At 53.4% G+C, this 13,559-nt stretch overlaps 6 protein-coding genes across 6 annotated transcripts; 3 read left to right on the top strand and 3 right to left on the bottom strand.

Annotated features, from left to right (window-relative positions):
• Positions 1–127: 127 nt before the first annotated feature.
• On the top strand, positions 128–828 carry SNOG_01391 (hypothetical protein; the record flags this gene model as incomplete). Its single annotated transcript, XM_001791980.1, has 3 exons — positions 128–244; positions 356–710; positions 794–828. The coding sequence occupies 3 exons, from the start codon at positions 128–130 to the stop codon at positions 826–828; spliced, it is 507 nt and encodes a 168-aa protein (XP_001792032.1).
• Positions 829–2,579: 1,751 nt separating this feature from the next.
• On the bottom strand, positions 2,580–4,298 carry SNOG_01390 (hypothetical protein; the record flags this gene model as incomplete). Its single annotated transcript, XM_001791979.1, has 4 exons — positions 2,580–2,650; positions 2,756–3,298; positions 3,687–4,034; positions 4,133–4,298. The coding sequence occupies 4 exons, from the start codon at positions 4,296–4,298 to the stop codon at positions 2,580–2,582; spliced, it is 1,128 nt and encodes a 375-aa protein (XP_001792031.1).
• An 855-nt stretch (positions 4,299–5,153) lies between these two features.
• On the top strand, positions 5,154–6,104 carry SNOG_01389 (hypothetical protein; the record flags this gene model as incomplete). The annotated part of the gene is made up of 1 exon (XM_001791978.1): positions 5,154–6,104. The coding sequence occupies one exon, from the start codon at positions 5,154–5,156 to the stop codon at positions 6,102–6,104; it is 951 nt and encodes a 316-aa protein (XP_001792030.1).
• A 42-nt stretch (positions 6,105–6,146) lies between these two features.
• On the bottom strand, positions 6,147–7,098 carry SNOG_01388 (hypothetical protein; the record flags this gene model as incomplete). Its single annotated transcript, XM_001791977.1, has 2 exons — positions 6,147–6,500; positions 6,550–7,098. The coding sequence occupies 2 exons, from the start codon at positions 7,096–7,098 to the stop codon at positions 6,147–6,149; spliced, it is 903 nt and encodes a 300-aa protein (XP_001792029.1).
• Positions 7,099–8,038: 940 nt separating this feature from the next.
• Positions 8,039–9,820, top strand: SNOG_01387 (hypothetical protein; the record flags this gene model as incomplete). Its single annotated transcript, XM_001791976.1, has 1 exon — positions 8,039–9,820. The coding sequence occupies one exon, from the start codon at positions 8,039–8,041 to the stop codon at positions 9,818–9,820; it is 1,782 nt and encodes a 593-aa protein (XP_001792028.1).
• A 479-nt stretch (positions 9,821–10,299) lies between these two features.
• Positions 10,300–12,072, bottom strand: SNOG_01386 (hypothetical protein; the record flags this gene model as incomplete). The annotated part of the gene is made up of 6 exons (XM_001791975.1): positions 10,300–10,468; positions 10,745–11,061; positions 11,111–11,337; positions 11,440–11,783; positions 11,832–11,856; positions 11,952–12,072. 6 exons carry the CDS (start codon positions 12,070–12,072, stop codon positions 10,300–10,302), a joined length of 1,203 nt encoding a protein of 400 aa, XP_001792027.1.
• Positions 12,073–13,559: the final 1,487 nt, after the last annotated feature.

Below are 13,559 nucleotides of genomic sequence, written 5' to 3'. Positions count from 1 at the left end.
AAAGCACACGATCGATGAACGCTTTAGATGGAGTGTTGAAGTTTTGTCGCATTGTGCCTATGATCATCTACTGGAAACTCAGGTCGTCCATCCTGTGAGATTTATCTTATCCGTTCCTCCGTCTACCATGGTCAGGTTCGATGCGTGGCCGATATACTCGGCAATCTGTCGGCGTACGGACAGCACTGGCCTTGTGGAGTCAGCAACGCCACTACAGCGTCCCATGGATACATTCGGGCGTACTGTATTGATCATAGAATGTTTTCAGAGTCATCAGGAGGCTGCAAATTGTTCACACGTGCTCGTTGCTTCCCAAATTGATGACGTCTTGTAGACTAAGCTCTTTTCTGTCTAGCGCGATCTCCAATTGCTCAAACAACGCGTCGTCTCGCTCACCTGTTACTCTTACCCGCCCTCGCTCAACCCAGACGCAAACACCCAAACCTTGTTTTGTCGACTGCGCAACAAGGCCAGCTCGGTCTATCAAATTGCGTACGCTACGGTACGCCTTGTTACAATCGCGGGTTCTAATCGCTGTACAGAATATGGTCGACTAGAGTTTGGGCCACAAGCCGACCTCTTGCCTGTATCCCGACAATGGCACATGCTGCATGCCTTCACGGCGCCTTCTCCATGGCGCACGGACGTTCGTCACTTCGAGCGCCTCGACACCCCACCTAGCTGTCGGTCCCACATGCTTCACTTAACTAGTGAGTAGCGTAAAGTGGCCGTCTCGCCGCTCGGTACGTGGACTGAGGTCTCCGTTGCTCAAAATCCTGCTGACAATCTTCAGCTATCATGCAGGCGACCTTGAAAACTCCGCCTTGAGGGATACAACGCGTGTCATGTGCGACTCATCATCGCGGGAGCTTCTCACTCGGAGCGCGTCAACATCGGTGGGGTTGTTGGCACGGTCCTCCGGGGCCAAACGTCGGCCCTAGGCAGACGTTTTTTTAAAAAAATGTTACTGGCACGATTCAAATCCAGACAAACTCGAATCCTCCATGTTGCGGGACACAAAACGTGTCATGCGCGGCTCACCGCAGGAGCTCTAGAGGACCTCACTCTGAGCATATCAACATCGGTGGGGTTGTTGGCACAGTCCTCCATGTGCTTTAACTGTAGCACTGAAGGAACCACTCTCTGTCTCTTTGACCGTCTCTACTCGCCTAGGCAGTAGCAGATACCCTTATCTGGCTTCACGGCCTCCTTGGTCCCAGTGGCCCGGTTCTGTTACTTTATTTTCTCATGATGGGGCGTGTATCACGTCTATTGCGGAGCTCCTTGATCGGAGCGCGTCGGCAGCGAGGGATCCTCTTCGGAAGAGTGCAGTCATTACGATTTGCATGGGGCTGTCGACACTCGAGACGATTCTTATCGTCTCCTATGATACCGGAAAGCCACGACAGGACATCGACCAAGTTTTGCTTCCGACACGAGGGTTCCGATTCGCCGGGCTTTCACTTTCTTCAACTGACCAATGATACACCACAGGCTACCAGCACCTGGAGGGCCTCTGCCTTGTATCAAAAACCATTCCGAGCGGAGCACGTATCGTGCTGATTGAGGAGCTTCCTTAACCGGAGCGCGTCAGCGGAGTAGGCCGGGCTGCTGACATGGGGCATCGACATCCGCGCTTGACGAACCATTCTGCAAGCGCTAGGAACACTGCAGCAGTATGTTCAAATGAAAGAAGTTTTTGCGGATACTTCTTCTCGACAAGTCTCAAGGATGCTGCCCGGAGGTCTTTCCTTTGTTGGGAGGACGGGAGCTTCTTCGCTGAAGCACGCAAGCAGAGGGTTGGGGCTGCTGGGCATTTACAAAAGGAGGATATCGATACCAAATACGGCTTCTTGCGACTCCACTAATAACGGGACATGTATCATGTGAGGCCTATGCACAGTTAAGGACATATGGGCTTTTTTGGGCATAGGACTAGGAGGCTTCTTGACCGAGGCTGGATTAACAGAGAGGCGGGCTGTTGATCAGCAGCAAGTAGTTTAGCAATTACATCGATGTCTTCACAACTTTGTGCTGCTTGTGACTCATGTGTGGTTCAGGAAGTGTTTTCATCAACCTATTAATGATGAGTCGTAGCCGATGAGCTGGCACATTGTTACATGAAGGATAGCGCAATTGGGATATATGGACGTATCACGGAGGACAACATCGACTTATGAAGTGACAAAGGCATCATGGATAACGTAGCCTGTTCACCTTCAGTAGCTATCTCAGCAAAATCTCTTCTCGTCTATGTCGACGTAGACACAGAGGCGTTTGTATGTCCCACGAGATGGTGCCAAGGGTAGCCACGAATATAGACACGCGTACTCTATACAGCAGAGGAATCTGGATATGGGAGTGGTCAAATCGGATTCGATACGTTAAATCCCAATCGTCCTGCAGTCGATGTATTCAGGTATTTCATTCCGTGTTCAGTGTGGAACTGAATCGACATGACAGCTACAGTGATTGCTATAGATTGGTCCATGTTCCTATTATCTCATATCCACGCCGCTCAGAGTTTTCATGCATCTCCGATCAAATTTCTCGCCCTCGTTTCCCCCTCATCCACTTCCTCAGATCTGTAGCAAAGCCATAGGATTGCGCCCCTCATTCCTCTCAATGATCATCCTACGTACAATCTCGTCTATGAAATCATGGCCCTCATTTGGTACAGTAGCTCGGAATCGCTGCATAAAAGCATGCGCCTGCTGTTGCAACGCTGCATTCGCCGGCGTAGAAGGTAGCATACGGGCTCTCACAGCGCCAAAGTACTTGGGCAGTGTGGCGAAAATGTATCGACGAAGAGGTTCAGCAATGACACCTGCTTGGTCAGGCGCGTACGGGTGTGAAGGGACGTTCTGGTGTGAAGGCATGCTCGGGTGTGGGCATACTTGCGGTGCAAGATGAGGCTGTGCAGCCTGAACGGGATGATAAGACAATATCTTTGCAACTGTTTCATCGAGGTATTGAAGGCCGGCAGGCGGAAGGAATGCTCTGAAGTCGTTCTGCCAGTTTTGCGCTGCGTTCCGACGAGCTGCGCCTTCGGGATCTGCGGGAGATGCGGCGAGTAGTGAACAAGATTGGATATACTTCGAAATTTGGGCATTGATTGTGCCACGCAGATCGCCGGAGATGTTGGGTGGTGTGTTTGGGAGGAGATTTTCTGGTTCTGGGTGCGCATACTGCTGCGGGAGCTGCTGGACAGGCGCTTGATGTGGCATGGACTTGATGTGCTGCTGGGGAAGGACTTGAGCTTCGTACTGTGGAGAGGGCATGGCTTGTTCGTAGCCGTCTGAAAAGCCTTGCGGCTGATCATGAGGGGACGCTGATTGTGCTGAACGATACTGCGAGTACTGTGCCTGTGCATGAGCTTGCTTTCGTGTCTCCCCTCCCGGTGGCATCTTTCCTAGTTGTTGGTCTCTGTCAAACACCATACGATGAATCTTCGCACTAGATGCTGCGATTTCTATCAAGGCCTGCCTTCTAAACTCGGGGTCTGGGTGGCCCTGTGCAATGTCGTAGAGCCCAGTAATCTGTGTATCAATACGCTTGAGATTAGACCGTGGAGCGTCCTTATAGCGGGGGTCACTGAGAATCTCTCCAGGCCTGATTAGCGCAGTTGAAGGCAGTTGACCACTCTGCCGTGGTTCTTGAGGAGAGAGATGGGCCTGGGGCCGCACTGGTGTAGGCGAAGCTGCAAAGGATGGGAGCGGCCGTCCGCTCGGGGGCATAATTCCGGCCTGGCTGTCTTTGTCGGTAGCAGAAGAGGAGCGTAGCAGAGAAGGGTGTGTGGCTTGTCGTGCTGGCATACGGCGCTTCTCTGAAGAACCATTGCGACCGACTAGCATGGGTGGAGTTGTAGCGCCAGAGCGTTCCAGAGAAGCCTGCAGTAGCTTCTGTCTTGTGATCTCGGCAGAGGATACAGCTTGATGGTGCTTGGTAGAGCCTGGGGTGGATTGTGCTGGCGCCCGAGTCCTCGGCCGTGGCGGAGCGGAACGAAGTGTCTCGGGCGGAACGAGACGTCCTAGCTGTGGGTGATTGGAGGATAAGCGCAGATCGAGGACAGATGGGCCGTTTCTGATGTTGAAATTCGCGGGTGCGCCGGTTACCTGTCTGGAGGGCATACTGTTGGTGTAAGGTATCGGGCCAGCATCTGTATAGGGCAAGTAGTTCAGACGGCGGTCATGTGGCTCGTACCATGGCGTTTCGACACCGTTGATGTATTTGGCGTAGGCTGGAAAGAGGCTGTCGTCGAAATCGGCATCATCGTACTCGCTGTGTGCGGAAGACATTTTGATAGCTTCGGGTGCTTGAGAACAGCACCGGAGCGAAGAGCAATTGACAGAGTAAAGTTGTGGGGTGAGTGTCGCAGAGGAAGTTGCAACTCAAGGAAAGCGCGAGCAACAGGAGCAGTCACTAGCGTGGATGTCCAATCAGGCGCGCTAGATTCGAAAAGCTATTCGCAGTGAAAGAGGGAAAAAGATGTGCTTTTCCAGCAATGTAATGCTCGTTGGAACATGAGAGCATGAACTTGATTTAGAAACAAGACACATGCTTACCGAGGATACGAAAGGTTACGGTACAGCACATAGAGTCACGACGACGAAAGCTCTCGACGCTCACTCATGCTTATAATGTTGGGTTTCCCACAATCGTGCCCAGTACATCCACTGGAAATTATAGCACATGGCAGAGCGGTAGCGAAGCGGATACAGAATGACAACCACCTATAGTAATCCTTACCAAGTACAAGTTCAACTGACCTCGCTGTCATTAGGAGACGGAGCATTACTACGTACAGAGGTGCACATGACTGGGTCCTAACGTGAGAGACTGAGGGCCATGTGCGACCTATGGGTAGATAAGTGAGCGTTCTCCCTGTCGTCAATGCTGCTAAGCCGAGAAACAGAAGTTGATGTCGACTGTAGATGTTAGTGAAGATGGGACTGAAGGATGAGGTCCAAGAAGTCTGCGAAGCTCACTCCCGCGGCGCCATGTTCCGCCGAGCTTGAAATTACTCTCGAATTCCCCCACCACCCCACCATCGTCACATCTTCTGCTGCAAAGATATACGCAAAACCACAGTCTTTACGCTTTGCCCGTGTTTTTGCCAATCTCGTCCCATCTCACTGGCCTCAGCACTCGAAATGGCAGACGCCGAGCCGCAGCCCGAAACCCTCGAAGCTCTCCAAGCGCGTCACCGTAAAGAGCAACGCGACCTGGTGTCACGCACAACACAAAAGAAGAAACAAGCAAGCAAAAAGACGCGAAAAGGTGTGAATGATGAGTGCGAAAGACTGGAAAGGGAGCTCAAGGAGCGGCAGGAAAGCGAGCTTGCTGCGCTGAATGGGGAGGCTGCGGAAGAGCAAGCAGAGGACGAAGCGGAGGCGCAAGACGATGACACTATCGAGGATGGTGTTGCAAAGCTGCAGATGAACAGTGGCAATACGCAGAGCCAGGACGGTAGCACAATAGGCGACGACGAGGACACGGGGTCGGGAGGTAGGAAGAAGAAGCCCAACCGTGCAAAAGCCCGCCTGGCCCGTCGCGCCGCCGAACAAGACGCTGCAATACGCGAAGCAGAGCTCGAAGCTGCAAATGCCCCGAATCCACGAGAGATTGAGCGCGAGCGAATGGAGACACAATTGCAGAAACACAAGCTGGCGTTACATGAGATCAGGGCGGATGGGCATTGCTTATATGCTGCCGTCGCGGATCAATTACAGACCAGGGAGCTGGACTTGAAGCCGGAGATCAAGGTCATAATAACAGAGAAGTCGCAAGCTTATAGGGGTGTGCGGCATGCAGCGGCAGACTGGATCGAGGGTCATGCGGATGACTTCGCCGGATTTATGGAAGACCCGCTCCCAGAGCATGTGAGGAAGATCAGGGAGACGGGTGAGTGGGGCGGGCATTTAGAGCTGCTGGCACTGGCACGGACATGTGGACTCAGGATATGTGTGCTGCATAGTGACGGGCGAGTGGACAAGATCGAGCCTGAGGAAGCCGCAGCAGATCTGGAAGAGATATGGCTGGGATACTACAAGCACAGTCACGGGTTGGGCGAGCACTACAACTCGCTGCGGAAAGCTGGATGAGCAATGCACGTGGTCATTGTCCTTCATCTTCAAGGTGGCCTGCTATGATTGCTTCTTGTGCCGCCACACGCTCACACAATCCCGCACAACGCCATTGATCACGGCGATGTTGTGTGTCCGCTTCGGTGTCCAGTGCGCGACTCGTACCAACGCATTCTCGCTCTCCGCCCTATCCGTCGCAACCACCACGCCACCCTCATCATATGAGATATCCTCCCCGGGCCGCTTGAGAAGCTCTTGATGTACGGTGGGGGGAAGGGACCACGGCGGTCCGCCTGAAGACGCAGGCTTGTGGGTTGGGAACTCCAGGCAGATCAGGACGCCATCCCTTGCAAGTAGCTGCGCCATTCGCGCCGCCCACTTGGGTCGCAACAGCGGAGGGAGGGCACATAGAAACTGTTCTCATTAGCCACGGCCCCAACCACCCCCCAATTGACAACCTTACCGTATTATCGTAAATGACATCAAACTCCCCAGCCCCAACATCCTTCAGCCACGCATCGTCGAAGAAATCCGCAACCACGCATTCTTCCCGTCCCTTTCCAATCTTCGCATCTTTGATCTTGTACTCGCCCTCCAAAGCCCCCTCGCCGGCATCTTTCAGATACTCCTTCGCCGCATCCGCCGCATGCCTCGATACCTCCAATCCCCACGTGTCATACCCCCAGCTCGCCAACAGCGCAACATCATACCCCTTCCCACACCCGGGCACCAGCGCCTTCCTCCTTACACCACCCTCTAGAGGTGCGGGAAGCTGTACACCCTGACCATCGATTGTGTTTGGCTTCGGCGCACCTGGCGTGGGGTTCGCATCGGAGGATGTAGGCGGGCTGCTGGGATTCGCGAGGAGGTCTATGAGTGCAGGATTGGCGTAGCCACGGTCCCAGGGGATGAATGTTCCTTCAGCCCAGAGCGAGTCCCAGCCTGAGGCGTGAGTGCTGGGGTCGAGGGCGGCGAAGTGCGAGCGCAGGCGGTCTTGGTTGGGGTTGGCCATGTTGGTGGACAGCTGGGAGAACAGGCCTGGATTCCTTTGGGGCTGATGTCCGGTGTCAATGGCACAAAGTGGAATTCGTGGACGTAGGGATGTTGAGCGCGGGAGTGTTGAAACGCGCGTGGAGCTCGTGTGACGTCGGCTAAAGCGGCGAAGATAGCCGCAGACGGATCGATGCTTCAGTCAGAAACTCGGTGACAGATCTAACATGAGAACTGGTGCATCAAGATTTGGAGTTGTTTGCGATTGAGTCGAAATGATACGTGTGAATACAGTTATGTACCCCTCCGAACCTCGAAGCTCCATACCCCGCCGATCTCTAACGGCAATGCAACGGCGTGCCAGCTTTACATTTTGTTTCGGGCGAGCCTCGGGGCTTACGGCACTTGCTTCCTGGCTGACTACAACACCATGCTGACCTCCGACTTGCAGCATAAACAAATCATCCGCCACAATTCACCAGTGAGATGCCCTTAACAGCATGCATCTCCTCTGCAATTGCACACGATTCGGTTATGACGATCCATGACCCTCCGGAAATAGCTTCCATTGCGGGGTACTCCACCTTAAACCCGCGCCTGAGCCAGCCCTGCAGCAAAACTCGCATCGCCACAGCATGTCGGCACCGGGTCCAGGTTGGGCCAAACATGTCGGTGTAGGACGCATGCATCCGACTCCGAGAAATGGAATCGTTTGTCCTGTTTCACATGAGCTTTCTGATCTTCGTTATCTCTGTTCTTTTCTTCTCTTAAGAGCACGCCTGATCGGCGTTGAGCTTAGTAAATTAGTGACGGTTCGATTCTGCGTCGGCCGAGGCACAAAGTAGTGGCATCGTGAACATCGGAAAAGCTACGGAAAAGCAGAGTGGAGAAAGAGATATTGATGCATGCAGCACGCGACTCCAGGCTCAACAACCTCACCCTTGCGACAGGCGTGAGCGAACATGGTAGAAGCCGACAAGGCACCGCCGACGCCCAGGGTGAAGGACTCCTCGGGTCATGACACTACACCAATTGCCGGAGTGGAAGAGCAGGATGTCGGTAACAAGATCAGCGGTGATCTGTCAGAGGAGCAGACAATCGTGGGAGAGCACGATGGCCACAAGAGAGAAGACGCAATCTCAATAGCACCATCTCGAGCATCGACGTCATCCGACCATTCCTCAAGCGATCCAGAAGCAGCTTCACCAACTGCCAAGAACCGGCCGGTAACGCTATCAAGAACGACATCAGTCACACCAGACGCAGTTCTGGTCCCTCGAACGCAACGACGAGGGCTCCTAGCGAGATTCACTCTGATCCCCGAGGTCGAGAACCCGTATCACTACACCAGGAAGACGAAATGGTTCCTCACGTTCATCGTGGCTTTCTGCGCCATGGCAGCTCCGATGGGGAGTGCGATTGTCATGCCTGTGCTTCAAGAGATCTCAATTGTGTTCGATGCTACCCATACGGTCGCGAACATGAGCGTGGCGGTTTACATGTTGAGCATGGCTATCTTTCCGCTGTGGTGGTCGAGCTTCAGTGAGCGGTTGGGGCGGAGGACGATATACATTGCATCGTTCATCCTTTTTGTCGTCTTCGCGATCCTGTCAGCAGTGTCGAATAGCATCGCGATGCTCATCGTTGTGCGGACGTTGTCAGGTGGCGCGGCAGCATCTGTGCAAGCTGTCGGCGCCGGCTCGATTGCAGATATCTGGGAGGTCAAAGAAAGAGGAAGAGCAATGGGCATTTTCTATCTCGGTCCTCTATGCGGCCCTCTATTTGCCCCCATCATTGGCGGTGCCCTAGGTTCTGGGCTAGGATGGCGAAGCACTCAATGGTTCCTCGTCATCTATGGCGGCGCAACACTCATATTTATCATTTTCGCCCTTCCAGAAACCCTTGCTCGCAAGACTCCCCTGGCAGCAGCATCCTCCCCGCCTTCCTCCGAGAAGACCATCCGCCCCGACCTGGTCCGCACCTCCACCCGCGCCTCAACCGTCCAGAAGACCAAAACCTTCCTAACCCACATGCGCCAAATCTTCATCGACCCGCTCCGTATCCTCGCCTGGCTGCAATACCCCCCCGTAGCACTCACCGTCTACTATGCCAGCATAACCTTCGGCGCCTTGTACATCCTCAACATCAGCATCCAATCTACCTTCTCCTCGGCGCCATACAACTATTCCACCCTCATCGTCGGCCTGCTCTACATCCCCAACTCCACCGGCTACCTGCTCGCCTCGCTCTTCGGCGGCCGCTGGATCGACGCCATCATGCATCGCGAAGCGCGCAAAGCTGGCCGCTACGACGCCCACGGCAAACTCATTTTCCGCCCTGAAGACCGCATGCGCGAGAACGCGTGGCTCGCCGCCATCCTCTACCCCTCCGCACTGATTCTCTACGGCTGGACCGCGCAATTCCACGTCCACATCGCCGTCCCCATGATTGCGAATTTCTTCTTCGGCGTCGGCTCGATGCTGATTTTCGCGCTCGTCAACACCATGCTGACGGAATTCATGCCCAAGCGCGCGGCGAGCGGGATTGCGCTGAATAACTTTGTGCGCAATATTTTTAGCTTCACGGGGGCGGTGGTTGCGGATCCGGCGATCAAGGGCGTCGGGAATGGTTGGTTGATGACGATACTGGGGGTGTGGAGTTTGGTCACGGGGTGTGCGGCGCTGTGGGCGATGAGGAGGTGGGGAGGCAGGTGGAGGGGGAGGATGGTGGAGGCGCTGGGATAAGGGGGTGTAGATTAATGATGTAATTTATATCTAATTTGAATGTTGAATATAATGTGGTGTCTCGGTGGTTGGCTATACGCCCTTGTTGTGGTACGTGTAGTAGTCCCTCGGCAGCGTCGCGGGCCTGGCGGCATTTTGTGTTGGCTGTCGTAAGGGCGCAAGAGGACTGCCGTATTGGCCCATAAGCTGTGGTTGAATGTATGCTGGTGTTATGACTGGCACTGGCACCCACTGATGATAATGGAAGGGAAACATGGTTGTAGACTTGGCTGCGCGGAAGGGGTAGGCAGGAGAGGTTGGTGTTTTACATGAAACTACGTCACGCCCCGCGAAGTGATAGAGACGTGTTAGTGACAATACCATTGGCGACAGAATCTTTGCAATATTAACGAGCACTGTGGCAAGATCCCTCGTCAACTTCCTGGCAGTGAAGATCCCAAGAGCGTATCGACATTGAACAGCACGCGTCTCTGTGGATTCTACCCCATCTGCGGGTACTTGCTCTTCGCTCGGATGCTTGGGCCCCATTTGAAGAAAACCCAAGGGATGGGCAGCATGAACAACGCAAGAAAGCCGAGGAGTGATGTGGCCCAGCCGATGCCGAGCGCTTCGTACACTGCAGTCAATGTCAGCGAGATGTCAAGGAGCCTTTGCGGGTAGTGGTGGCTTACTCTGCACAGCGAACAGTGGGAACACCGCACTCATTCCATATCGCGAAACTCCATTGGCTGCCATGGCTGAAGCGCCGTTTTGTGGGCCATATACATCGACGAGGTACAATGCCGCAGACGTCTAGTGTCTACGTTAGCATAATTTGTGCAAGGGAAACTACCGGAGTAACTTACGAATAAACAAATATTCCCCCAAGCAAAAGGAATAGCGCCCGCCAAACACGCCGCCCAGTGCTGTCTGGTACCAGCACACCATCCGACCCAAAACAACCCAACAACAATCCCCGACGAGCCTATCATGGCACTATACAGCCGATGCTCGGGCATGACATGCGTTCCGCCCTCGCTGATCATCTTGCGGTGCTGCTTCTGGTAGAATGTCCGATCGACGAGGATGCACGTAACCACGCCAAGAAGCACACCGACACCGACGGAAATGAAAGCGAGTCCAGCTTGGGATACAGTGAAGTGGTACGGTGCTCGTTGGAAGATGTACGGGATTGCGGCAAAGAGGAGGAAGAGCACGCCGAATGCGAAGGAGGTGTAGACTGAGAAGAAGAAGACCACGGGCTGTATGGAGTCAGCATTTGAAGTTTGGAAGAAAGGCTAGGTGGCTCACTTCAGTGTACAGCATGTGAAATGGCCGGAGGATCCTTGTTGCAAGGACCTTTGTGACTTTCTGGGAGGTCGCAGGCAGTTCTATACCGTGTTTCTTCGCTCGTTGCTTTAGGATGATTGGCTTGTATGTTTCTTTCATTGGGAGAGTAAAGATGAATGCGAATAGAGTGATGAAGATCATGCACCACTCACTCCATTGCCAGTTCTTGTACTGGACTGTGAAGCCTCCTACCACGGGCCTATTTCCATCAGCTTAGAGCTTCGGCACTCAGAGAGGGGTAGTTACTCACCCAAGCGCGGGCCCAGCAAATGGTGCTGCCAAAAACATACTTGTAGCCACAGCACGCTGCCGTGGAGGAAATAGGTCGGCATTAGTTCCTGCTCCAACAGCCAGTGCAGGACTACCAGTGAATCCCGCAAAGAACCTACAAATGACCAGTCCATAGAATGATTTCGAAAAGCCAGCGCCCAGCGTGAACAGCATGAAGATAGGCGGCGAGACGAGATAGATGATGCGGCGGCCGTAGAATTCGCTAAGAGGTGCTGTGGCCATGGGGCCAAATCCGATACCTAAAGTGTAGAATGTAAGGCCTAGGAGCGCGACTGTACGCGAAATATCGAAGTCGAGCATGATGTCGGATACAGCTGGTGTGTAGACAGATGTGCCGAAAGTACTGTGGCTACAGTGAGCAATTGAGAGCACAGAGGAACTGTTGACTTACACTGCAAATCCGAACAAGGCTGGTGCTGCGGCATGATAGAAGCGCTTCCACGTCGACCCTTAAGTGTTAAGAAAGTTGTCAGTGCTAGTCATCATCGCAGTGTTGACATGAAGAACATACAATTGTACGGGTTGTCTGGGTCGTCATCACCATCCCAGTCCGAGACATTTATCCCTCCTGCTGATGCCTTTTCATTCTCAGACGGTGTCTCTGGTCCTGCTGTCGCACCACGTTGCTCCATGTCGGATCTGTGATCGTCGTCTTCTGTTCCAAAAGACTGGACCCTTTTCTCTAGTTCGCTCGGTGACTGAGTGTCAGGTGACTGCATTGTCACGCAGAATTTAGATAACGATAGAAGAAGAGCAGGACGAAGGGTAAGGTTTAGCAGTACTCGCGCTCGAGCGGATCCACTCATGGTAGCCCCAACGGCTGGCAACTATATCCCCGTCGTCTTAGGGTTCATAGCGTGCATATCGGTCTGAACTCCGGCTTTCCTCAGAATCTTCGTAAGCGCTGGTATCAAATTCTGGGCTGTCATGGCTTTAGGGCGCCATATGCGCCTGCCGAGTTGGCTGACTGCTTCGCACGAGATCAGAAATACTCTGGATGGTCAGCCATGCACTACAAATGCTTTCTTGCATATGGCCGCGGCTTGTTCACAAATCTAAAAAGTGTTCCGAAACTGTATACTCGTGGTGCGGGAGCTTCCCGGATTAGTGGGACGACCGAGGCCAATCGTGCTGAATAGTAATCAGCACAGGTATGGCACAACGCTCACGGATAGATTGTGCTTGATCCCTCAAGCACCGAACTTGCGGTTCGTACCATTGCAGTTGATAGTGGCTATGAAAAGATACTCTCGTGCTTTGCGCCGACACACAACAAGTCGACAGTTCCAGTGACGTCATCACGTCGTAGAAGGCAGTATCGGCCGAGAATGTCGACGACCTTAAATGCTGGATGTCTATACCATCATCTCGTGCGTCTATGGTTCAAAATAGGTATTGTAGACTTTGAATACATGTCTTTTGGTTCGTTGTGGGTAGACAATCCATATCTCATCCCCTCATCTCCTTTGTCCTTCACCTAATGCGATAGTCTGGGGGTCAAGCAGTGTGTCAACGCCCAAAAGCTTGACACACAACTAATCGCTCAGACAAGAAACAAGGCAAGCAAGACTTCTGTCGGTTCAAAAGGAAGTACAAATATGCGACGCAAGCTTTTCGCCGGTCGCGGCTGAGCCAAGCTTATCACCGCGAATGGCTCCAGAGTCACAGAACGTTGACGGTCGCTGTGATCGCTCATACATTCAGGCCAAGTACGTACTGCTATTCCCCTGAGTTCACTGGTTTCCGTGGTACGGTACGGCTCGCAACTAGTATCTGCGTTTTCGGAAGACTCGATGTCGGGAGCACCTGTCATTGCACATGGGAGGGTGACAGCAAGATACGAAAGTCCTGTCCGTCCATGTTGACAGTGTAACACGCATGAATATCGCCACAGCAACAACGCGCTAGGTAGAGGCAGAAGTGAAAGGCACACTCCCCCCATGATTGGTCGGCGCTTCGGGGTAGGGGTTCCGCGAGCACCCAACTGCCGCAGTTTCCCCAGCGCTCACCTACTACGAGACTCTCTCCCCGTTTCGTTTCCAACAGCAAGCTTGGAATTCTTCTATCTCTCACGACAACCTCCTGTCTCATCATATACTTGACAAGCCATCACCTACCC

The sequence above is a fragment of the Parastagonospora nodorum genome (genome assembly GCF_000146915.1).
Source record: "Parastagonospora nodorum SN15 chromosome Unknown scaffold_2, whole genome shotgun sequence".
Taxonomy (NCBI): domain Eukaryota; kingdom Fungi; phylum Ascomycota; class Dothideomycetes; order Pleosporales; family Phaeosphaeriaceae; genus Parastagonospora; species Parastagonospora nodorum.
The sequence above is the reverse complement of the archived record's forward strand: the minus strand, read 5'-3'. Positions and strand labels throughout refer to the sequence as shown.